The 26,569-nt window shown below is 40.7% G+C and overlaps 1 protein-coding gene across 1 annotated transcript in view; it reads right to left on the reverse strand.

Moving 5' to 3' along the window:
* Positions 1 to 686: 686 nt before the first annotated feature.
* DCDC1 (doublecortin domain containing 1) overlaps positions 687 to 26,569 on the reverse strand; it is a 435,371-nt gene continuing 409,488 nt past the window's right edge. The window contains exons 35-38 of the mRNA XM_065882422.1: positions 21,836 to 21,986; positions 19,214 to 19,346; positions 9,796 to 9,992; positions 687 to 886 (exon numbers count right to left, since the gene is read on the reverse strand). Of these exons, the coding sequence (XP_065738494.1) occupies positions 687 to 886; positions 9,796 to 9,992; positions 19,214 to 19,346; positions 21,836 to 21,986 (681 nt within the window). The remainder of the gene's footprint in view (positions 887 to 9,795; positions 9,993 to 19,213; positions 19,347 to 21,835; positions 21,987 to 26,569) is intronic.

The raw sequence follows: 26,569 nt of genomic DNA on the forward strand, positions 1-26,569 counted from the left end.
CTCCTTTACTCCTGGGTGGTGCGGGATTTAGCGACAGCCGCCGCTAGCCCCTAAAACACCTTGGTCCCAAATAGAAAATGGTATCTGCTCTGGGCTGATGCAACACCACAGTTGCCGGGGTCAGCGAGATGGCAGTGTCTTCATGAAAATTACAAGAAGGAGCCTCTTCCTCTGGGCAGATGTGTGATGAGAGGAATGACGATGAATTTCAGCCCCACTTGCCTTCTCAGCTGGGCACTCCTGTGCAGTGGACAACCTGCACCACTGTGCACAGCCACCTGAGCTCTAACCTTCTGGTCCTTTCACTCAAGGCAAACTGGCAGTTGCCTTCAAGTCTTCTTCCGCCCTGAGAACCTAGGAATGCGACTCCAGCAACACGATGATTATACCCAAGAGCACACGGCTTACAGTGAGAATTCTGTGGAATGTATTATAGAAGGTTAGATCAGTAATGATGGACGTTTATGGGTTTTAGCTGCCAGAGTACATTTTCCTTTCTTATAATCCTAATTTCCCCTGTGTCTGTGATTGAGGTAGGAGTATAATTTCAGGGCCGGATCTTCTACAGATTTTCTTTTTCCCGCCCCCCTTGCCTAGCCAGGGATTGGGCATGTAAACTGAGCTTAGCCAAACAAGTACCATCTCCCCTCTTGAGACTTAGTGATCTGGGAATGACAGGAAGTCATTCACATGCCTGGCTGTCCTGGATGCCGGAGGGTTTCTGTGTCCCCTGCTCTGCTTCCTGCTTTCGGCCTCTTGGGCTTCCTGTCTGTTTCCAAGGCTGGCATCCTTCCATCCTGTAAGCCTCCCGTTAACCTTCCAGTGATATCCTGGTTGCTTATGTTGTCAGTAGTAAATTTCTGTAGCTTGCAGCCAAGAACGCTAACTAAAATACCGATATTAAAGTTGAAAATAGCAGACAACTACTAATAATATGAAAGTCTTGCGAGTCAAAATCTCCACTGCTAAAGACTAAACTCTTTCCATGCTGGAATTATGTATCACCTACTAGTCCAAACTCCATTCCTAGAATAACAATAATTATCATGTTAACTTTACATTGATTGAGTGTTAGGTTAAGGGTGTTATATACATCGCCTCATTTAATTCTCACCACAATTCTTTTAAAATAGATACCAATATTATACTCATTTTAAAGATAAGGAAACTGTGGCTTCGAATAATTCACTCAATATCGAGTTAAGAAGTGGCAGAGTCAATATTTAAACCCAAGTCCAGGTCATTTCAAGACCTGTGCTTATAATCACTCTAGTATTCTTCTGCCTCTTCTTTCCCCTTACTGACATATATAGTGAACACATTCATTATTTCCTCATATAGTGAAATAGTCTCAATAAATCAAATAATAGGAAGTTGGAAAAAAAAAACATGTATTTACAAATTATGAACTAGCTCTAGGAAAAGACTTACATTCAGCTCATTTACATTTCAACATGTTCTGGTCAGGAGTCCACGCTCCCCCATTCTTGGTGCATGGGGGCAGCCCAGCTATCTCAGCTGGGTCTTTCCTGCCTGTTAAATACCCACTGGACTGAGCGCTCTTCAAGCTCCCAGCAAGTTCATTAGTTACCTGAAAATACCTACCTCATCTGTCATCAACACTCAAATGGCCTGCGGGATTTTTCATTTCCACTCCATTATCCAAACCCTTGCTAGCATTTGCCTCCCACATCTGGAATCAATCCTGACCAGAAGCAAAGTGCTGAACGGTTGGGCTCCTCCTGGGGCAGCCTTTCTCCAGAGGAGTGACAAGAATATGTTGCGGATGAATTAGCCATTCGCTTCTAGAGGAAGCTGCTGTGGCAGAGGCAGCTTTCATGCATTTTAATTTGCTCATTTACCCCCTTCGTCTTTACTTGTTTAAGCAAAATATTTAGTTTAACATTTTCAGTCATTACAGCCTAAAAACACACGTACTTTAAAACTAGATTTATTTGAGTTGCAAATTGTGGGAATCCTTTAAAAATACCCCAGCTCATTATCCTTTTATCTGTCTCTGTAGAAAAGATTTTAGATAGTCTCAGAAAACATCGCTGACTTTCAAGCCTCCTACCGCTGCCCACACCACTGTCTCTGTCTGTCTGATACTCAAGAGAGAAAAGAGAGTACCAGTTTGCCAATTACAATGAAGTCAATTACAGGATTTTGATTTTACACTATTTTTTTTTTTCCTTTTCTAAGCAGCCTGGAGGCCAACATCATAGACTTCTAGAATTGCTTTCAGGTGATAATTTTCAGATCCTTGTGAAGAAAAGAATTTAATTAGAATTTTTCTTTTTTCCTTCCTTCCTTCCTTCCTTCCTTCCTTCCTTCCTTCCTTCCTTTCTCCCTCCCTCCCTCCCTCCTTTCTTTCTTCCTTCCCTTCGTCCTTCCTCCCTCCCTCCCTTCCTTCCTTACTTGGTGGGGACTGGATAGGAAAAGGCAACCTCAGGAGGCTAAACCTCCAGACGTCTTTCTTTGGAGATATCTTCACGGAAAAAAAAAAAAACAACCCTAAAACAAATGGTGATGAAAACTGCTTTCTGACAGCCCCGAGGAAAATATGTGTATGCATATGGAAAAAGTCAATCTCTTGATTAGATAAACTGCATTATTTTAGTAATACATCACATCCTGTCTTTAATTTTAAATAACTGAAATATTATTTTTTTGTAGTTCTAGAGGAAACAGCAATAAGAAATATCCAAGATATCCAATATATATCAAGATACAGCTCTTGGCACCTGCAGGGAGATTATCTATGCTGATGAAGTGAAATATTACTGTGGATAATAGAAAGTTACAGAACACAAGATAAAAAAAAATAATAAGAGGCAATCAGGAAGCTAGAAAAGCAGTTTTCTATGAAAGAAATCCTGATTTAAGATAGTGAGTCTGGGCATTTTTGTTCTGCTTTCTTTAAGGTCAATAACTGAGCCAGGAAGAGGTTTTGAAGCAGAGTTAGCTGTAAGCAATTGTGAAGGGTCTAGGCTGTGCCAGTCATCATGCTAAGTCCCTCGTCGACCGTGATGGCACCCACCATGCAGCCTCACACGTGTGCTGGGCACGGTGAGGAATGCAAACCAGCGACCGTGACCAGGCCCCACTCTGTCCTTTTCTTACCCACTGGGCAATGCAATGGGGAAACCGCTGAGAAAGCAAATCCAACCTCCAGATTGAAGGAACAAAAACAATGTGAACAGTGAGCTCTTTGAAAGGAAAACTGCTTCCCTATGGTAGAAAATAGGGGCAGGGGGCCCATGCAGGGAGCCCAGCAAGCAGGGAAGGTGGGCCCTGAGGAGTGTGATATTACACAGGAACATAATGGGGCTGACTGCATACTTGTCTAATTACTGGAGCTATTAAAATCTCTATAATTTAGATTCAGGCAAAAAAAAAAGCCTATATAAATGCACACACATGCTCCTGATTGGATTTTATGAATCTACTCCTCTCGATTCTAAAAGGACACCACCCTGCTGTGTACATGTGGCAGCTAAATCTGCGTGACCTTCTCCCCGCCCGCCCCCCACCCCAGACTAGTGTACTCTGTTACTGTAATAAGCAGTTAGGTTAGATAAGGCGACGGGTGATGGGATCATCTGTGTTGAAGCTGAATTATAATGCCTCGGTCAACGGATTTAATCTAAACCAAATGCTTTGGGATTCTGAAGGCTCCGGGAACAGAGAAAATGTAAGTTTTATATTTGCCCAAGTTCAAACAGAGAGCAGTCAGAGAGATTCCAGAAGCTCAGAGAGTGGTAGCAAAAAAAATGTTGTTTCTCCTGAGTTCAATCAAAGGAACAAGTAGAGTATACATTGTATTCACCTCTTCCTTTCCTTTCTCCTCTGTGCACTTTTTTTTCTCGACACAAAGGAGGGTTATCACTTGATGCCAAACTGAACTTGATCAAAGAAGTACTTAGCACATAATAGGTGCTCAAAAAATTAATACTTCTCGGGCTTCCCTGGCGGTGCAGTGGTTGAGAGTCCGCCTGCCGATGCAGGGGACACGGGTTCGTGCCCTGGTCCGGGAAGATCCCACATGCCGCAGAGCGGCTAGGCCCGTGAGCCATGGCCGCTGAGCCTGCGCGTCCAGAGCCTGTGCTCTGCAACGGGAGAGGCCACAACAGTGAGAGGCCCGTGTACCGCAAAAAAAAAAAAAAGTCATAAAATTTTTATAATGATATTTTTATAACTTTCTATCCCTTTATCCAATGTTCATTCCTTCATAGCTTTTATCATTGGTTGTTTTCTTACCTCTTAATTTGCTTCCTTTTTCTTTTTTTTCTTGCGGTACGCGGACCTCTCACTGTTGTGGCCTCTCCCATTGCGGAGCACAGGCTCCGGACGCGCAGGCTCAGCGGCCATGGCTCACGGGTCCAGCCGCTCCGCGGCATGTGGGATCCTCCCGGACCGGGGCACGAACCCACGTCCCCTGCATCGTCAGGCAGACTCTCGACCACTGCGCCACCAGGGAAGCCCTGCTTCCTTTTTTTTTTATTGGCTGTGTGCTTTCACTAGGCCAGTAGGGTCCACGAGAAAGAAGACTCTGCCCTATTCAGCACTGTAGCCCAGCCCCCAGAGCAGTGCTAGCATATCACAGGAATTCCATAACTATATGTTACGTGAATAAACAATGCCAATTTCCTGAGTTTAGGGTATTCCTTGCTGCTCAGATACTTGAATAAACCAGAATCCTATAAATATATGTCATCGATACCCCTTTAAAATAAATTTTGCTAACTTTCAACTACGGCATTTGCCCCCCACCTCCCCTACTGAGGATCAGAAGTTCCCTTCTCCCAACTTACATGAGTGTCACGTAATCCTTCCCCTACTGGCCACAGGGCAGCTCTGAGATGTCTTAGGTTGTACCCATAAATGAAAGAAAGCCCATAATTTTGATGCCTTAAATCCTGGGGTGAGGTGGTCCTTCACTTCTGGAGACAGAGCAGTCCCCTTCTTCCTTTCAGCATTAAAATTCTATAAAATAAAAATTATACTATTTTGGATTATTAGTCTGTGATCTCTTTCTTTCCCCTACAATAATACAATGGTGTTTACTTCTTTTATATCTGTATGAGATGTATGCCTAATTTTGAAGACTATTCCTTTCTTCAGGTCAAAAGGAAAAATGCTTTTCCATGCTTTATCTCATTGGACGCTAAAATCAACTTTTAGAGGGTAGAAGGAAATGTTATTATTCTCATTTCACAGATGAGAAAATAGATATGTCCCATGGTTGTAAGAAGCACAGGTAGAGTTGAAACTCAGGTGCTCATTTGATACTTAACAAAGATTTAATGAGCACCTCCTGTGTTGCAGGCTCTGTGCTGGGCTCTGGGAACAAAGCAGAGAGCAGACAGAGCAGCTCTGCAGGGCACCTTCGGCTCCAGGCCCAGTGTCCTTTTCTAATCTGAGAACTCCAGCCAAGGACAGTAAAGTTAAATCATAATCCAATATATTTTCATATAAAGATTTAACAGTTTTAAGGAGGTTTCTAAACAAAACCTTAAAGGGAGTTAAACAGCATTTTAACATCGTTTCTGACTGACTGCACAGAACACTTTGACTAAATTAAGTGAAGTAGAGTTGAAACATGACTTGGAATAAAATAATCCAAGCATCTAAACGTTTGGAAATGTCACCATCTTATAAAAAAGGTAAGTGCACAACCAGAACAGCATTGGAGAGAGCTGGGTGTTCTCAAGATATTCTGTTTCTCTTTGGCCAGGTAGCAGTGAATTCCGGGCAGGTTCTGGACACCTGCAGCCTCTCTTCTGCTGAGTTTCAGCTCCCAACTGCCAGGGTTGTCAGTGTTCCCTATTATTCTCCTGACAGACAAAAGGGAAACAGCAAGTATTCCCTTCTGTCTGAAAGAGTAGCAAGTAAAATGGCTTTGTGATTGTAAGAAATGTCGACTTAATTAGCTTTTTTCTTCCAGGTAATAAGTGTTTTCTCCAAGGAATGCCCAAAATTAACAACACTCTATGAAGAAGTTTTTATTTCCTTATCTCTTCCCACTTAAGATCCATAGATGCAAAAATCACACTCAAAGATGATAAGAAATCTTCATGGTTTATTGTTTTTGTAGATAACGTTACCACAGTGAAAGTTAGAGTCTGCATCCGCTGACATTTTGAAATCTTCCTTGGAGAGGTATGCCTCCTATGTCCTCCCAAACCTTAAAGATTATGGAAATCAGAAGTATCTTCTCTTATATCAAGAGTTCTTTGTTTGGAAGTTCACTAATGTTTTTCAGGTAGGCCTGTGAACCCCATGAAATGGTATGAGAAAAATATTTTTGTATGTCATTTTGTAAGTTTATGGCTTTCCAGGAGATTTTCAAAGGAGTATATAAAACAAAACAGTATGAGAACTCCTTTACAATAGTCTATTGAGGCTTTGAATGTTGTCCACATTCATAAGTAATTTCACATAATTTTTGGATGTTTCTTCAGACTCGGCATTTGAGAACAAAATATGTAATCATCATTGATAGATTTTAAGAATATGTGATGCCTAGTTTACACCATGACATTTACTCCATTTGCCCAATTTTGAGAAGTCTTTCTTGCCTCTGAAAAGTAGAAGGGACTATCCAGCTATAACTCGATTTAATTTGACTCTGAGGACTGTAGTTCCTGAACAGCTGACTGAAATAAAATTCTATAAAGCAGACCCTCTATTCCCATTGAACTGCTGTAATTTTGGTTTGTGGCTTAGCATAACAGTGGAAGATGGCTGAACCTGGTCTTTCCGTCACGTTGCTCTGGCAGTGGGACTGCTGGGCATTATCACTGAGTGATAATGTCCCGAGTAAATAAAAATAAGGGTCTCTGCCCTCTAAGCAATTACTATCTAGCTGGGGAGACAGAACATGTGCTCAATACCTATGCAATTTTTTTCCCAACAGGCCATGCAATAGAATGGAAAAAATAGAGAATGTATGTAGGTTTTCACTAAAATACAAAATCCCTGTGGCTAACGCTGCCCTTGATTGTAATATGTCTTATTATGAATTTATAGATAATCTATCAGTGTTGTTAATTCTTCAAAATCTGCCCAGGTAAAACTCCAGTTATTTTGAAGGACAAATTCTAAATAATCTACACAGATTTCTTTCATATTTTCCTAAGTTCAGAGTCTTCAGCAATCTAAATTGGACTTTCTGTCACAGTCTTATGTTTCCAAGTAGGTGAAGAAAGTTTTCTTTCCTGTATGGGAGAGAGAGAGAGAGAAAGAGAAAGAGAGAGAGGGGAAATAAATATATCATAGACACACATATATACAGTTTCTTATATACATACATACATATATATGAAGTTCAGTAGAAGTTGCTACTTTAAAAATGTTTATCGGAATAGGTGCATTAAAACTTGATAAGGTTTGTGAAATTTATAAAGGCATCTCCTTCAAGGCCTGATGTGAGTTATGAAATCTAATTTTGTTTTCATAGCTCTGTGATAAAATTTTATCAGTGTTATAAAAGGGGTCTTTACTAAGACTGACCGGAAATCTGAACTATCTGTCCAAGCAATAAAAACACATTCCTTAGCTGCAAAGTGTCAGACAAGCAAGGTTTAACTGAAATTGATCGATAAGTCTTCCTTTGACAGTTGAGTGCATTCACTTTACCTCATAGGATAATAGTTTTTTTATTCATGGTTTTTCCATTAATATCAGACTTCAGTGTTGGTAAGAAACAAGAAAGACATAAAAGGGAGAGAGACATGCCATCACGAGAGAATGTTGTGATCTTTAATGGTAGAGCACTTGTGCTCAGATGAAGTGCTTGTGTGAGTGAGGGTTCAGACTTTCATTACTGATTGTTATGGGTTGAACTGTGTTCCCCCCAACAAAAATTCACATGTCAAAGTCCTAACCCCCAGCATCTTAGAATGTGCTCTTATTTGGAAATAGGGTCGTTGCAGATGTAATTAGTTAAGATGAGGTCATACTAGAGTGGGTTGTCCCCTAATCCAAAATGACTAGAAAATTTGGACACAGACAGGTACATGGGGAGAATGTCCCCCATGAAGATGAGGCAGAGATTGGGGTGATGATTCAACAAGACAAGGAATGCTAGATTGTCTACAAACCACCGGAAGCTAGGGTAGAGGCATGGGACAAATTCTTCCCTCACACCCTTTAGAAGGAACCTGTCCTCCTGGCATTTTGATCTTGGAATTCTGCCTCCAGAACTGTGAGAAAATAAATTTCGGTTGTTTAAGCCACCCAGCCTATGGTACTAGGCCTAACAACTAATACATGGATGAATACAGCCATTTGGGTAGAGAAGTGAGACCCCCTAGTTGCTTGCTATGTCCTGATGAGCCAGTGAGGCTCCTCTCTGACGCATGTGGCAGTGCTCTCCCACCCACCACCTTGGGCTGGGCATCCAAATGTAGCTCACTTTGCCTAACTCAGCTGTCATCAGAGAAATTTTCCAAGCAGGCAGTGAGTAAGCCATAAAATTATTCCTTGAAGGCATCCAATGACGGCATCCCATTCAGTTTTAGAATTGCCGATAACCATACCTGAAATTTCTACAGGCTTTGAGGTTAGACAGATCTGGGTACAAATATCAGCTCTGTCACTTATCAGCTGATGGCTTTGGCAAGATGTTTCGCCTCTCAGAAACTCAACTTCCCCATTTCTTTTCTTAAAGTTTATTATTTATTTATTTATTTTTGGCTGCGTTGGGTCTTCGTTTCTGTGCGAGGGCTTTCTCCATTTGCGGCAAGCGGGGGCCACTCTTCATCGTAGTGCACGGGCCTCTCACTATCGTGGCCTCTCTTGTTGCAGAGCACAGGCTCCAGACGCGCAGGCTCAGTAGTTGTGGCTCACGGGCCTAGTTGCACCGCGGCATGTGGGATCTTCCCAGACCAGGGCTCAAACCCGTGTCCCCTGCATCGGCAGGCAGATTCTCAACCACTGCGCCACCAGGGAAGCCCCCCCATTTTTAAAAAGTAAAAGGAGAAGTAGGAAAAACCCATCTATTTCCAAAGGTGGTTAAGAGTATGGAATGAAACAGACAACAGCAGTGTAAAAGCCCAACAGGGTGCCTGGCATGTGCCCTTCTCTGTCCATGTTTATAATCGATCTTATTTGATCCTTATACCAATGGACTTGCCCAACAGTGCAGGAGGCAAGACACCACTTAGGCCTTTGACACCAAGTCCAGAGATCTTTCCATAGGAGGAACCACTTCCAGTCCTTGGCCATCCCTAAGCTGTGTCCTGGCCTCCCTCTGTCACTCTGGTGAAATTTGGATTGGAATTCTGAGGCTGAAGATGATCTGCATGCAGGTCCTAGTAAACACCTATAGAAAGGCTCTACAAGCAGAAGGATAGGCTCCCGGAATTCTGGCTGTCACAACTCTTGTTGCCCAATTGCATCTCGCTACTGAATCAGAATCAGACCTTCAAAGTTGGGTGGGACTTTAGAGATGGAAGAGTCTACTTTCCTTATTTTTAAGAAGAGGAAGCGGCAGCTCAGATGGGTCCTCAGCCAGTTGACGTCTAGTTAAATGGTCTTATGAACCACAGGCTAATGTTCCTCCAATTTTATTGTATCCCCAGTAGTCACAAAGTCAGCCCAGAAATGGAAGAACCAAAATAGATCCAAAGGTATGTAAAGTATTCTCAGAATAAACCTTTGCCTGAAGAGCAATGTGGCTTTAGTGAAATCAAGGTCCTTCTTAGCTCTATGATGCTTAGACCAAGTTAAGGTGAAAGCGGGCTTCAAAATGGTGCTGGGACTGTAAAAGGGGTGGGGGCTCTTTCACACCTGCTCTCTGGCGGGGGTGATGCTTGCTCATCTTAGCCCCCGGCACCTCACGGCTCCTGGAGGAGCTCATGGCAGTTTCAGAGCAGGCAGAGGGGCCGAAGAGCAGTGACTCTTGTTTGGAAATCTCCTGAATTGGCTGACTCCCATTGACATGCTGTTTCTGGCAACAGAGATCAGTCTGGGTCACCTCTCTGCCACTGAGTAAATATGTTGAAAATTATTACTATTTCAGACAAATGTTTAACTATTCTCAGATTATCTATGACACCACAGGCCAAGGTCACAACAGTCTAAGCTGGGAGTGAGTTTACTTTGTGATTTATGGAATGAGAATTCTGGGCACTCTGTGGGACTAATTTAATACGAAACATTCAGATGTCTGTCTTATAATGCCATTCATCTTTCCTTAGCCTGCCTGCACCAGGGGGCCATGTGGTTCAGAGAGCAGGCTCTCCCTTCTCAGCCACAAATCATCACACTTGTGCAAGGGGTGACACGTCTTCTCTTCCAAGCCAGGCTGCCTGCAGCAGTCAGGCAACCAGTTAAGGGTCCATCTGGGCACTGATGGGAGAACAGTGTTTTCCACTCTATCGAGCCTTAGGAGTGTTTTGAAAGTTACAACGGGCAAAGAAGGGATCATAATCAACATTGCTTTGGTTTGCCTTCTGATAAAGGAAACATAATCAGTCTATACTGTCTCGTCAAGTACAAGACTCGTTTTATAAGAAGGTTATGTGATATTCTATGGGTTGATGTGACAATGTGTGTCTTCACTCAGATTGCTGTAGCAAAGTACCATAGGCTTATAAACAACAGAAATTTATTTCTCACAGGTCTGCATCCTGGAAGTCTGAGATCAGAGTGCCACTGTGGTCCAGTTCTGGTAAGAGCCGTCTTCTGTGCTGCAGACTGCTGACTTCTCATTGTATCCTCCCATGGCAGAGAGCAGAGGAAAGAAGGAAGCTCTCTCATGACTCTTATAAGGGCACTAATTCCATCCCTGAGGGCTCCATCCTTAGGATCTCATCTATTTCTAATCACCCCCCCAAAGACCCCACCTCCTAATACCATCACATTGGGGCACAGGGTTTCAACATACAAATTTGCTGGGGACACATATTCAGTCCATAACAGTGCATGTGAGGAGAAGAAAGTTCTACAAGAAAATCAAACTCTGATTCAATGCTTATATTAAAAAGCAGGTACCGTTTTTAGCCAACTAGTTACTCCAAAACTTACATTCATTCAACAAATATCCATTAATGCCTACTACACAGTAAGGAATATTCAGGCACTGGAAATACAGGTGTGAAAAAGCCTGGCCTTACTTTCAAGGAGTTTATAGATCAGTGGGAGAAAGAATATGTCAACAGTGGTAATTTCTACAGTTAAGATAAGCAAAGGGGGCAGTGGGGGGAGCATATGGAAGGCAGTTCCCAACAGAGTTGGTTTGGGGAGGGGTCAGGGACAATCCCCCAGAAAGCTGTAGGAGGAGAATGTGCAAAGGTAAGGAAGTTCGAGAGAACACACGATTTGGGGGAACTTAGGGAACTTTTAGAACAAGTGGAGTGCAGATCTCTGGGAGCAAAGGGGTGAGAAAACCAAGACTGCAGGGTGAGGGGAGCACAGTCTTCCCAAAGGTGTGGGGTACCACAGGGAGGAGTGTGTCCTTCATTTAGATGACAGTCAGGGGCCACTGAAGGTTTTTAAGCAAGAGAGTAACACGATTTGATTTTCATTCTAGAAAGATCATTCTGGCTACTACTTGGATAAAGAATTGGAGAGGAGTGAGGCTGGGGGTGCACCATGACTAGTTAGAAAACCATCAGTATTATCCGCGGGAGCAATGACAGTGGCCTGAAGTAAGATAGTGTAAATAAACACCTTTGAAGTACTTAAAAATCTCACAAATAAATCGCATATTTTCATAATTACTGTTGTAAGCTGCTGAAATGAAAAGTGGCTTTTTTTTTTTTTTGGGGTACACGGGTGTCTCACTGCTGTGGCCTCTCCCGTTGCGGAGCACAGGCTCTGGACGCGCAGGCTCAGCGGCCATGGCTCACGGGCCCAGCCGCTCCGCGGCATGTGGGATATTCCCGGACCGGGGCTCGAACCCGTGTCCCCTGCATCGGCAGGCGGACTCTCAACCACTGCGCCACCAGGGAAGCCCCAAACTGGCTTTTGTTGTCATTTCCTGAATGAACCGCAGGATAGGGGTGCAGAGTGCTGCTCACGCTGTCTCAGGCTGTTGCTGCAGTCTGCCCCCACTGCTGTTGAGAACTCCTCCCTCGGAAGCCTCTTAAACACACAGCTTTAGTTCAATACATCGTTGTGGCCCACATCAACTTTTTCATGGGAACTGGACATTATGTAACAGAGAATACTACTCCTTGGGTGTCCTGGAACATAACAAGGATTGAAAGCTCAAACACAGTTGACGATGGTCAAGTCCAAAGAGTAGAACACACGTTTCAACATTGGGAAAGTTGGTAGGCAGGCTGGCCTCGCAGAGTGCCGGGAGAGAGAGAGACGGTAACAAAAATCAAAATCCACAATGGAATTCAGCCTATCAAAATGACTGCATTAAACAAGAGGCAAGGGAAAGTCTGATAAAAAGGGTTTGACATTCTGAATTGATTTGGAAAAATTCCCTGGATGCCAGAGAGTCTTCAGTTTTGCCAGGATGTCTCTGCAAGATCCACTTCCTCAAACAGACTTACTTGTATTCGGAAGTGTAACTTAAGAGTCCAACTGGTATCCATCCTGATATTGTAACCAAAGTCCTGATATTGTAACAGATTGCGTCCTCAACGTCATGCTGCTCGTATAGCAAAGACCACCAAGGTTACTCCATTAAAGTGAGTTTGGAGGATACACCCAAGGACAAGCCTCTTACAGACCGAAGGGGACTAGAGACAGGCTAGCTGATTCCACTGCTAATGTCATCCCTCAGTGGTGAAGGGAGAAAATAATCATAACAACAGCAGAATTATGGGTTTATACTGAAAATGCCATGGAGCCCCTAATGCCAGCCAGATCCACAGCTTCCTAAGGAAGGAACAACCCACACCAACGCTGCCTACACAGGCAAGCTGTACTTTGTATCACGTGATCCCTGACATCCTAATGTAAAGGGATGAGTAAAAGGCAGCTATTGGCTGGCCTGCAGCCATTCAGTCGTCCATCAGAAGACACGAGGAAAGTAATTCAGATGGTAGAGTGGCCCTACAGCCAAAAGAAATACAAAGGCAAGGCAGCAAACAGAAGCCGTGAAGCAGCAGAAGCCATGAGAAGGCAAGTGAGCATTTTAGCCTAAAGCAGGAGAGCTCATGAAAAAGTAGGAAATTCACAGAAGCAAGAAGCACAGAGAAACAGGGAAGTCAAGAGCAGGCAGGGCAGACTAGTGGGTGATCATTTGGACAGTCAGGCTGTGCGTCTGGAACAGAGACCACTGTGAAACCTGCGTGCTGGGCTCTCCTTTGCTTTCCCCCTTCTTTGTTAACCCTCCTAACAAACCTCCACCTCCGGAGGTAAGTCGAGTGTATCTCTGTAACTTGAAGCCTGAGCAAGCTTAATATACGATGCCTAGTCCAGCTTTCATATTAGCTCCCTTTAACCACTTCTCACTACACTGAAAAAAGAAAAACCCAGGGCTTCCCTGGTGGCACAGTGGTTGAGAGTCCGCCTGCCGATGCAGGGGACACGGGTTCGTGCCCCGGTCCAGGAAGATCCCACATGCCGCGGAGCCTGCGCGTCCAGAGCCCATGCTCCGCAACGGGAGACACCACAACAGCGAGAGGCCCATGTACCGCAAAAAAAAAAATTAAAAAGAAAAACCCAGACGCCTCAGCATGACCTACAAGGCCCTCTCCCACCTTACTTCATGCCTATTACCCCAACATTCCGGCCTCTGTACTCTCCAAGTAGCCACACATCTACTGCATTCACCTTTGCATGCCCAGTACCCAGAACAGTAAGTGCCTAGAGATGCATACATATGAATTAGTTCTTTGAAAAGCTAATTTTCTTTATAGTTTCTGTCTTCTAAGGAACGTGGCTGTCTCCCAACCTATATGGATTTCATTTATGGGACGAGAGAACTACCCTGAAAATTAATTTTTCTGAGAGCACTTGTTAGTGAACCGAAATAATATCCTGTGGAATTTCACACTCTTAGATGAGCCTGCCAGGGATGCGGGTGGCTCAGGCTTCTGTATTAACTAGACTTAGAGCCTACATGGAACAGCGAGGCTCAGCCTTCCCCCTAGCAAGCAGCTTCTTCACTGGAGAAAGGGTTGCTTTACGAAAAAGACCCCTGTCCCTGTTCCAAAACCCTCTCTCTCTCCGTACATACAAAAATGCATAAGAAAACTCCAGGAAGTAGGCTCTTTCCTCCCCCTCAAAATTACTCTGCTCCTTGATGTATGTACCATAGCCCTGACCTTATTCCTGTGACCTTTAAAACAACAAGATGTTATCAGCACTGAAGGCAGCTTAATTAACGTGGGAAGCTTCAGCACCTCAAACTTCCTTGTTTTGCCTCCAGTGTCCTGGTTACAATCTCTGGGTGGTCAGTCCCTACTCAAGAACATTTCCATTCTTCCTCAAGGAAATAGTGAGGAGAAAACATGAGGACATTTAGACTCAAGCCCTCAGATAGGCAGCAAGTGCTTCGCTGCTTTCGTAGCCCTTAACACAAAGGTAAAAGGGACCACAGTGCTCTTAGAACTGGTAGTTAGCGCTTGAGCCACACCCAGCTGACAGGAACAGAACCTCAGCTGAGTTTCCCAGCATGTGGTCAGCTACCACCTTCCGTGGCTGGGGCCTGTTCCTGCACACTCCCTGCCCCGCCTCAGGTGTACAGAAGAAGAATCTCTGCCGTTAAGCCTGGGACTCGGTATTTTATCAAGCTCCCCGGTGACTCCCATGCACAGGAAACTTTGAGAATCATATTAAGAAATCATCCCTTGCCGATCCACAGACTGCTCCAGGGAGGACAGCTTTTAAAATGAAAGACAGAATTTAAAGGCCCTTCGAAGACAAAAGGCAAGGAAGACAGAGGAGCTACGACCAAAAGGCAAGGAGAGAGAAGAACAGAAGGAAAAGGAAAAAGGGTGGTGGAAATGAAGACAGAATCAAATCTTGTGCTTTGGGGGCACTAAGACTAGCAGTTGTGGGAGGTGCCCTCCTCTCCTCCGTTCCTGTCCAGCACAGTTTGCAGAGCCATTTAAGGAGAGCTGCTGGTGGTGGCATCTAGACATTCACTGCCCGCCTCCCCCCCGGCAACTGTCTTAGCTGGTCTGCCAGAACTGACATTCTTGGGCAACCGCACCTGGAGTTGAAACCCCAAGTTCAAAACTTCTAGAAATGATAAGTCAGGACCTAATGGATCCAGCAGTTGACTGAACGCTCTATCTACCCCTAAACCAGCACAGGAATACAGCAGACAATGAATGATAGCACATCCAATTCAGAATCACCACTGTACTTGCCATATAAATATAATTTCCTGTCTCCTTCTTTCTCCCTCCCCCAACCCAGTTGCACCATGGGCATAAGCACTTCCTCTCCCCTCATATATTTCTATTTGCACATATGGCACAGGGCGACAGCCTACTGATAGTAGTTTCATATTACAGACTTGCAGAATTAGGAAATGCTACAGCTGGCAGCAGGCACCCACTGAATGTCTGCCGTTACTCGGGTTGGTCCATTTACTTTCATCGGCACTCGCCTGAGTGGTCTTTGTTGATCCTGCTTTGCATTTGCTTATGGCCAAGCAGCCCCAAACCATGCCTTTTACTTAGAATTCTAGCTTATTGTGTTAAGAACAAAAAACTGCTGCTCTTTCTTTCTGCTTAACCTAGCCTTAGGAGGGGTTGAGATCTTTTCAGAGGCAGGAGGTAACTGATTTAATAAAAGCAACTGAGGATCACCACTGGGTCCAAATTCCATTTACCTGAGGACGTTTGCATCTCATTTTACGACAATCTAGAATAACACAGACCTGTGGGTTTTGATCGCTCCCTTCCAAATGATGTCAGAAAAGGAACTGCTGCTGTCTTGGTGAATCGCAAGTCTCGACAACACTCAGCAGCACACCTGGGCTATTAATAAAGGTTGGCTCACAAATGCTGCAACAGCCAGTGGCCACAATTTCTAAGCGATTCTCTTGCAAAAGAGAACAAATTTATCTTCACCTTTCTGTTATTATTTGCTTGCTTGTTTGTTGCTTTGTTTTCTTGATCCGCAAAAAAATATTTAGTCATTACGAACAATCAAGAACAAAATGGAAATTCAGGCTTATCACGCCACAAAGCTACATTTGGATTTTGAATCATTTCTAATGTGTCCTGTTTGATAAACCTGACATAAGCACCCAGATAAAGTGCTTCTTATGTATAAATGCTGTCATAATCTCAAAATGCTTGTCAAACTTTCAGACAGTTTGACAGTTTGTCAGTTTGCTTAGAAACATGCAACTTCATCCCAACACTTAATCAGGCAACAAAAGCTAGAGGTGAGGCAGAAACATCCAGAAACTCCTTTCTCCTGAAGACGATCACAAATGCTGGTACGCTGTTGATTAACATCTGGATCAACTTAAGGGTGTTTGTGAACCAGCAGGAAATAAATTTCTGGAGAAGGCCATGGACTTGAGGATGGTTACTTTCGTATTTAATAATAAATGATTTCCAGTTGATAGAAAAATATTGAAATGTGACTTATATATATGAGGCTGATTCAAATTTGATAAACATATCCCCAAAGGAAATTACTGGGTTTATTAAAATCCTTGGAGGGCTGAACAGAATTGCCAACAGTCTTATCCTATAGTCCTTGCTGAAGGTGGAGTAACTGCTCCCCAGTCCACCTTCCAGCCAACCACAGAGGAAGGTCAATAATAAGGAAAGAGCAGGGCTGTTCTTAGTCTTAAGTTAAAAGTGGCTATGAACTGCCAGGATATCCCCAGCAAGCCGTCGTCGACAAAGTAAGTGCCGCTGCCTTGCTGGTAAAATGTGATGTGTTGATGACTGTTATATTACATCTAAAATCCCATTTACTAGTAATAGAAAAGTTCAGTTAGGAGTTTTGCCTTACGTCTCCTGGTGCTTGATACAATGTTGTGTGATATTACCAATTTTCACTTCAGGCGTGTTCACACGCAACAGTGAAGACTTCACAAGAATCTGCACATTTGATCTATGGTGAAATTATGTCATTTTCATAGCAAATCAACTTTTCCTTGGCAGCAGAATGATAGGTACTTTTGCACCTAGAGAAATGCCTTTGTTTTCAAGGAATTTTGAAAAGAAATAACAAGTTCCGTGTCTCTGGGGATTGTAATCCAGTTATTGTAAGAAGAGGCCCAACAGGTAAGAATCTTACTGGCCCACTTTCTGACCGGAGCATGTTCCTTAACACTTCTCGTAAAACAAAAGGAAAAGCAAGGTGGGGACACGTGCAATTTTTCTCTCATACGTATCACAAAGGTGTGGAATGACTTCACATCTCTAACAGTGCACAACACATAGAGAAGATGTCTGCGAAAGGGCAAATTGTTGTGTACGTAATGTGAAATTTTGCCTCAATGGTCTCTGCTTTTAGTGGTGTGGGAAGCAGCAGGAATTTATTAATGCGGCCTTACTGATTTGCAGACTGGGAGTAAATACTAGGCCTTTTGCAGCGATTACCAAGAGCCCCCTTCAGTAGAAATGATCTACTGCCTTCCCACATCACATTAAAGTGGTGGATGGAAGAGTGAGCCCAGCTGAGCCATTCTGTACACACCTAGCCAGGCTGCAATTTATATTCAGACAGAGGTGTGAATGGCTCTCAGAGATGTTAGACCCAAACGGTCTACGAGGGATTCCAACTTGCCCAAGAACCGCCAAGAGTCGAGAGCCGCTGCAACACGCAAGAGGTTTATTAGGAGCCGATGCACCGGGGTTCCCTGAACCTCACGCAGGAGGCCGATGGGGAACCCCTAAAAGCGGAATCACATACTTTTTATAGGTTTATTTACTCATAGGGCGGGTATATTCTCACAATGATTGGGTAAATGTGGTGACTTTTGAATTCATTGGCTTAGGAACTTTTGTCCCACCTTCTGGCCGTTATAGTTGTTTGTTCATTGTGGCGGTTAGGGCGTATACCTGTTACGGGCAACTGGAAAATTACCCGCTGTCTGGAAAGTCCCCGTCAACTGAAAAACTCCAAGAATTGGTTTCGATAGGGAGAAGGAGTGGCGCACGATAGGGAGAAGAATTGGTTTCGATAGGGAGAAGGAGTGGCGCACGATAGGGAGAAGAATTGGTTTATGGGAACAAGTGAGGGGGTGGAAAGTCCCTAAAGGCCCCACAGAGACAGAGAGAGAAGAGCATTTGTCTGGAAAATTTTCACCAGAACCAGAAGCCAAACTCTGATTTGTCACTGTTATTAAAAAAAAAAAAAAAATCCTTTCTTCATCACAGAAAGAAATTAAAAGGTAAGTTCTTCTTTCCCTGTAAGATTGATACTTAAGATTACTAAGGATCTCCCTTGGCCCCTTAAGAAAAATCCTTACATAACTTTTCTTACAAGTAGTGCATATATCCTTTCCCTACGTTTCTGTATTGAGGACACAGTCTACGACTTTTGGTTACTGAGCTTATGTCAGGAATTATCCAGCTTCACTCTTGCGAACAACATCTAGCTGTGCCCCATCCGGAGTCCTGTGCTGTAACCACAAGCCAAACTGAAGGAAAGTGAGAGGAGAAAAGATCAATTCATGTGGTGTTTGGTGGCCACCAGCCATTCCATTTAGTAAATGTAGGATTTTAACATGGAAGTTTGAAAAATATAGTGGCTGAGCCAGAAAACTGTCAGTTTGAGTCAAATTTAGTATTAGGTAGTCAAAGAGTCTTTTTTATTTTCAAATTATATATGTATATATAACTCATATATATATAAAATAAATAATATAAAGTGATTTATATATAGAACATATATACTACTTGACCCCACTAAATTTAAGTATATAACTATATATATACACTCAAATTGTCAGAGTCTATTTATTATCAAATTATATATATTATATAATTTTAAAAGTATATATAATAATATATACTACTTGACCCCACTAAATTATTTTTCAATAACAGCTAGTATTTTCCTTTTTCTTTTCCTGGAAGAAAATACACCTAAGATAGTTATTTTACTGACATTGCTTTGTCTAGTTTTGTTGTCTTTCTAAGAACAGATTTGAGACATCAAATGCCACCCTGTGTAAAAGGTAGAGGGTATAACTTTTAAAAGAGACTGCATGGAATTATGAAAACAATGACTAATCATCATATAACATCCTGGCAAGCATACGAGTATGTCCGCACAGGCTACCCCAGCGAAACACAGCACAAACTATGATGGGTCTGACAGGAATTCACTGTGTAGAGGTACCAGAGATTGAAGCTTTGTGGATGGTGACAACACAGCGTCTGTGGCTTGAGGGCCCTGCTGCCTTCGGATTCGGGCATAATTTGCTCTGACCTCCACCAGTTGCTTTAACTCTGTTAAAACAAAAATTATTTTGAGAGACAAGTCAATGTATTCATAGAAAATAATTAAAAGTTCAGGATGATGAAAATCTTGAAGATCCTTCAGAAATCCTCGACTCCCACGTCGGCCTCTCTCATTACACACTTGACTTGCTTATCACATCAGATATGTGTTAACATCCTTTGGATTTCTACAGAATGGCAGTTGCTAGAGAGGGCTTCCTTCCAAGCTTTTTATAAAGCCTGAATTGGAAGCTAACCTAGGAGTGGTCTAAAAACTGAACCCACTGAAAAGATGGTAAACACAGCATTGAGAACAGTGTTCAGATTTGATGACAAACAGCATAAAGCACCCTTTTGATTTTGCTGGGGGTTTGTGTGAAAGAAACTATTCTAACAGCATCTGATTTGTTTTGCCAGAACAAATCCATTTTTCAAAGACCCAGTGTGATTCTTTGATGGCTAACTTTCACATGCTAAATGTTTTTACATTATAGCACATAAAATAAGTTTTTATAAGGTGTTTAGTTTTGAAATTCCCAGGCTGCCTTATTTTCTACTACATAGTTAAGCCAGTAGGTCACAGAAAAATTATGAGTAGAATGATTAATTAAATGTCCCTTCACAAGTATATATATGTTCTATATATATGTATATATAATATATATAAATGCTAGTAGCATTTCTCTCTTATTTTAAAGCATTCTGAGTATTTAGATTTCTACTAAATGATTATTTCTCAATTATTTCAGGAAAAATAATAAAATGACAGCTCATACAATAAAAGAACTTTCTAAAGAGCAACTAAATTAGACTCTCTGCTATCAATCAGATTTTCTAGAACATATATCACCCACTGAAAAGAACTGAGACAACTGGGGAAACAACCAACACTTTCACCATTAAGGTAATATGGGGACCCATTTTCAGAGGAGAAGAAACAACTCTTTCACGTCATAGTAATTCATGTGGTTAAAGAATTGAAGACGCAGAAATGAATGCTTGTCTACATAGCCTTGTCAAAGGTCCACGGAGCTAACAAGGAGGAAAATGGTAAGGAGAGTAATATTTGCGTTTCTAGTTTTCTCTTTGCAGTTCTCGGTAACAAGCTTGCTTCTGGGAAGGCAGCCTACATATCTCTTCGTGTTTTGGATGCCCTTTCGGCTAGGCTGCCTGAAGCATACTTACCTTTATTTATCAGAAAGGCCTAATGAATACAGTGAGGCCAGGAGGGTGGGGTCCAGGTAACAGAAAGTCATCCCAAGAGTATGAAAGATTAAGCATAAATAATGAAGGGACTGGGCAAGTACCTTCTACTGCACCACTTGTTTTCTTACTATTCAATTACTTCAAGTGTGTTCATATACTCAATTAGATCGAAAACTCTTTCAGCGAAGGAACACTGGCTTATATTTCTTTTATAGGCTATGTACTTTAGGAACACAGAAAGCTGTCAACTAATACTTATTCATGATAGGAACCCCATCATTGGTGTGTTCTTCTAAGTAATCACATAGTGAGGATCACCAAGAGCTGGAGTGAGGGGTACTGGTGAATGATGGGACAACAGAATACAAAGATTGGTGCCTCTTCCTTGATAAGATGGTGCTGGGGGAATATGTGTGGCATCCTCAGAACAGTGCTAGGTATCCCAGTAAATCCTTGTCTTCCTACTTTTTAGTTTCCGTTCCTATACTTTTATCCCTTCTGGGCTAAGTGTAAAGATATGATTGCAACTTTTAAAAATGTTTTTGGTTTATATACCTTATATACAACATAGTAATAATAATCTTACGGTGACTTTTAAAAGAGATAATCTAGCATCAGTTATTTTAAGGACCCCAGGTAATTCACTTCTGAATCTTTTAATTTCCTTTAAAATGATATCAGTGTTCTTCAGAATATCCTGAAAATTATGTCATTGCTAATGTATACCTACTCCGGAAAAGGGTTTTAAATTCCTCAAAATAAATAGGATAAAGGACAAGAGTTAGTTTAATAACAAACGTATGTTCTTTTCTATTTCTAACATTTATCAAAGAAAATATTCAAAGGATAGACAAGATAATAAAACAAGCATATATTTACTTATTACTAAAGAAAAAAATCTTTAAACTGTATATTTGCTATTAATGAAACATTAAGTTTTAAATAACTTGCAGAGTGGGAAGTCAAGGAAGCCTCACTTTCCTCAGGGTTCATGCTAAAGAATGAATACCTTCAAAGGAGGCCCTTTAGAATTTATACAAATAAAGCCCCTTGGATAAAATTCAAGACTAACAGAACTTGAATTCTTTAGATCAAACAGTGTCAAAAGTGAGGTTCCAACAAATAAATACTTGAATTTAACTTTAGTAACATGGAGTAGAAAAGCGTGGAGGAGGATAATTATTAAAAATCATCATGATGGGATGTAAAATTCAGTAAACTAGCCCTTTGAAGAAACAAGTGAATGCTTTAATTCTTCAAACACTTGATGGAAAAGAAAACGTCACCCATACCTCTTTGGGTTCTAAAGCCATGCCCTGTGGACACACAGATGACCATGTCTCGCTCTATGTCGTCCCACGAGTGAATTGGCTCTCCGTCAGGGGTGTACAGTGTTCTGGCTGGGTGGGCCAGTTTGAGACGAGAGGAGCAGTCACTCAGCAGCTGAAACACAAAGGGACACACATACTGGGATGTGGAATGTCACACCATAATTACATATTAAAGAATCAACTCCTTTAAGAGAAATATTATCATGATATAAATATTCATTTTACTTATAATTGTTAGAAAGAGGTACACTGTATAGCACAGGGAACTCTACTCAATACTCTGTAATGACCTATATGGAAAAGAATCTAAAGAAAGAGTGGATATATGCATATGTATAACTGATTCACTTTGCTGTATAGCAGAAAGTAACACAACTTGTAAATCAACTAAACTCCAATAAAAGTTAAACAAAAAAAAGGAAGAGGTATAGAAGGAGATGAGAAGAAGGGCTTACAAATGTTCCCTAATGTGTTAAATGGTAAGGAACTTCAGTGCTTGTCAGTGGATTTGTCCTTGTAGGTCTCTATTTTTCTATGTAGAAGAGGCCACTTGCTGTTTAAGAAATGACTAAATATGAAGGACCTTGGCTTGAAGAATCTAGACTTGTCAGAATAGCTCATTTTTTTTTTCAATGAGCAAGAAGCTAGAAGGACAAAAGCACTGACCTGGCTCTGGCCTCTGTATGACTCAGACAAGTCAGGCAACTTCCCTATGAAAGAATCTCTTTCACTATAAAATCAAATTTTTGGTCTAACACCTCTTTGACTCTATGATTCTATTATCAAAAGTCTTTTTCTTTTCAATTGGTAAATTAAAAAACTATGTTTAAGGGCCTAATTCAATTTCTCTCAATTTTCCTTGAAATATTCATAAAAACACATGTACAGATACGAAGTGTCAAGAGTACTAAAAAGATTGGCTAACCTGTCACCAGACCCCTAAGGGTGGTTCCATTAGTCTGAATAAGACTTTAAGACAAAACAATGCAAGCAAGCAGGAGGAAAGTAAGAGGTTTCCACACACCTGCCTGTATGGCTTTTACCTATCATGCAGGTCAAACACCTGCTCTCCCAAAATGAAGGAGCCAGGTCCACATGTGTTCCAACTCACCTTCTATACTTTTAAAAAAATTTTTTAACAGCTTTATTGAGGTTTAATTTACATGCCATAAAATTCATTAATTTCAAGTACGAAACAATCAATGATTTGTAGTAAACTGATAAAGTTGTGCAACCATCCTGCAATACAATTTTAGAACATTCCCATCACCCCAAGAATCTCTCTCATGGCCACTGCAGTCACTTCTGTGACTTCTGCGACTGCAGTACTTCTTTTTGTATATCGAATTAGGGGCTACAACTCACAGCAATGCAGGGTGGCAGTGGGCAGAGCTGGGCAAGTAATGGCATCTTGCATTTGGAAAATGAATCAGTAATATGAAGGAAGACATGAAAGAAGTGGTGAGATAATGCAATTCAGAGAGTGAAGTTTTCACTCACTATTGTGAGCAAGAGATGAATGCACTGAATTGAACAGTAATGGAAATTATCCCAGAATACATTCCCATCTGTAGAGTGGGATAGTTAGAGAAGAGCAGTGGGCGAATGGACTTAAATGCAGTCCTACACCTCTTGCTAAATGACAGCCAGTCAGCAGCCATTTGATTCTGATTCAGGATCTAGGGGTGGATCCTAACAGCTCACAAGTCAAAATTTAGGAGAACAAAGGAGAACTAATGTCTTCTGTCAAGAGATCTCTCCTTGAACGAGGAGACATAAATAGAAAAATGAACATCAGCAACTATATGAGGCTTATGAAAATATTCTACAACATAAAAATGGTATCTGTACACAAGGTGAAGATTTAACAAAAAGATTTAGAGCACAAATACATTTTAGAGAGTACCTATATTGTGCTCCCCCCAAATTTAGTAAAATATGACTTCCATAAACATACACACACACTCCCACACACACACAGAAATGAGATGACAACAGCTCAAAGGAAAGGAGCATTGCTGAGATGCAGGCAGAGATAATGATGGTGATACTGATGATGGTAACAATAATAGCAGTTAAAATTTACTAGCACATTTCTGTGGGCTAGAAACTTTTCTAAAAGTTTCTAAGGACAATCTAATTTTTTTCTGTGGAAACAATTATTATCCTCCTTTTGTTGATGAGAAAAATGGAGAACAAAGACATTAATATCATAACCAAGGTCACACAGCAAGTAAGAGAAGAAACAGAGGTTTAAATTGGGATGAATAGACAGCCGAATGAGAGGTAAGGAAATAAAAGACTCAATAGCAGAATTAAACTCTGTCTTAAAAGCAGGAAAAAGCAGACTCAATTTTGTAGAAAATCAAATCAGTATTAGGGAGGGCTAAGTTGAGAAAATCTCATAGGATACAGAGAAAGGATAAGACAAAATTTATGAGAAAAATGTAAAACATTTGGAATGTCAAGACATCAGATATTAAATCTATACATTATTGGTGTTACTGGAGAAGAATCCAGAATAAATTAAACTTAAGCAATTATTCAAAAAACAGAAGAAAACGTTCCTGTTTCAAAGACCCATGTCTTCAGATCAAATAGGCTAACCTAGGATAAGGCAAAGTTAATGAAAAAAATGACTAGTATTTAAATATAACTGGGCAAAAAGTATGACTTTCAGACATGGGGGAAAATTCAGTTATGTTTAGACCTGTTTTCTGCAACAATGAATACCAAAAAAAAAAAAAAAAGAAAGAAAATCTCTGAAGTTTTTAGGGGAAAAGGTTTCAGTATAAGAACTCAGTATCCAGCTAAATTATTACTTAGGTTACAGGAAACAAAAGATATCCTTATGTGTACAAAAACTCAGAAAACATATCACTCAGATACATTTCGGATTATTAAAAAATGAATGAAATTCCATCACCATGGAAAAGTCATAATATAAAGTGACTAATATTAAGCAGTAAGACCACTAGAACATGACACAGCTGTTATAAAAATGGTCAGATAATAAATGAATTTAAAATTTTAAGGTAAGTCTCCATAGAGAAAAAATAAAGTAAAAATGTAAGACATCACCAAAAAGGGACATGGGCAAGGAAAAGAGAAACCAAAGCATTCAAACTTTCTAGCTATTCATGGGGGAAAAAGATGCTGTTTCTTCTCTTTTTCCATCGTTAGGAATATTTACTTTTATGATTATAATCAATGCAATAAAACAAAAAATCAGAATAAGAGAAACAGTTCTTCTAAAGGAGTAGGCAAAATCATCACCATGTGAACTTTATATGATTTCATTCTTAGAAAATTTATGTAAGTTGAATGAGAAATTAATGACAAAAAGAATGCTTAGTAAAGTGGCCAAGCACAAAATAAATTATAAAACATCAGCAGTTTTATGTTGTTCACCAAAAAAAAGTATTTAAAAAAATATAGTGGGGGTAAATTCATCCCAACATCAAACCAACTCAGAATGTCAATTATTTTAAAATGTGAGGCCCTTCCTTATAAAAAATTATAAAATTTTACTGAAGGACAAAAAAAAATGTATATGTATATAAAACAATGCCAGAGAATTCAATCTGGCTGCAAAGATTGAATATTGTAAAAGGTGTCAATTCTTATGAAAGTAGTTAATAGCCTAACATAACTACAGTCAAAACTCCTGTAGGATGATTTTAGGGTGTTGAAATGTAATTCCAAACTTCATCTATAAAAATCAACAGGCAAGGATAATCAAGTAAAGTCTGAAAGCAAAGTACAACAATAGGCAACTTCTATCAGATATTAAAATATATTAAAAAGCTATAGTAATTCTAAAAGTATTAGATAGCTTAAAAGCAGAAGCTAATAAGAATTTAGTATATTATAAAGTTTGTATTCCAACTCAATGGGGAGAACAAAAAAGATTATTCAGCAAGTAGGGCTGAGATAATAATTTTAAGCCAATAAATAAAACAGACAAAATAGCTTCACTCAAATTTTACACCAGAAGGAAGTTTCACACAGTTTAAAAAGTAAACGGGAAAGACACAATTATAAAAATCTTAAGATGAATCTTTCTATGACATAAGGATAGTAAAATACTATTGGAACATGAAAAGCAAAGAACAGACTTTTAAAATATATTAATTTCTGTACCTTAAAAAATCTCCTAGACACAATGGCAAATTGGATCATTGTTACAATAAATCTGACAAAGTTACACATAGTAGGCTTGTTACTTTAAAAAAAGAAGATTCATATCAGTGTGAAAAATACTTCCAGCAGAAAAATAGCAAAGAATTTGTCAGGAATTCACAGATTACTAATAAATGGTAAAACAAAGCAAAACAAGTCAAAATCACTTTTACAAATAATTAAAGACATATAAATTAAAGCACGGGTATAACATTCTCTCCTGTCAACCTGCAAATACATGTTTCTAAGTGATGGCAATTAGCATTGTTGATAACTCATGTAAACAGCAGGTAAGTGGGAACTCTCATTCACCACTTGTGGGAGCATGGACTCCTGTAATGGTCCTAGAAAACAAGCTGGCGACAGCTATTAAAATTCTCAAGCACATTTACATAATTTGACCTAGCAATTTTTCTAGGAATTTATCTGGGGGAAATAATCAGAAAATTAAATAAAGATTTATATATAGATATGTTCATTGGAGCATGCTTTATGATAGCAAAAAATTAAAAA

This window comes from Phocoena phocoena, chromosome 8 (assembly GCF_963924675.1).
Source record: "Phocoena phocoena chromosome 8, mPhoPho1.1, whole genome shotgun sequence".
Classification (NCBI taxonomy): domain Eukaryota; kingdom Metazoa; phylum Chordata; class Mammalia; order Artiodactyla; family Phocoenidae; genus Phocoena; species Phocoena phocoena.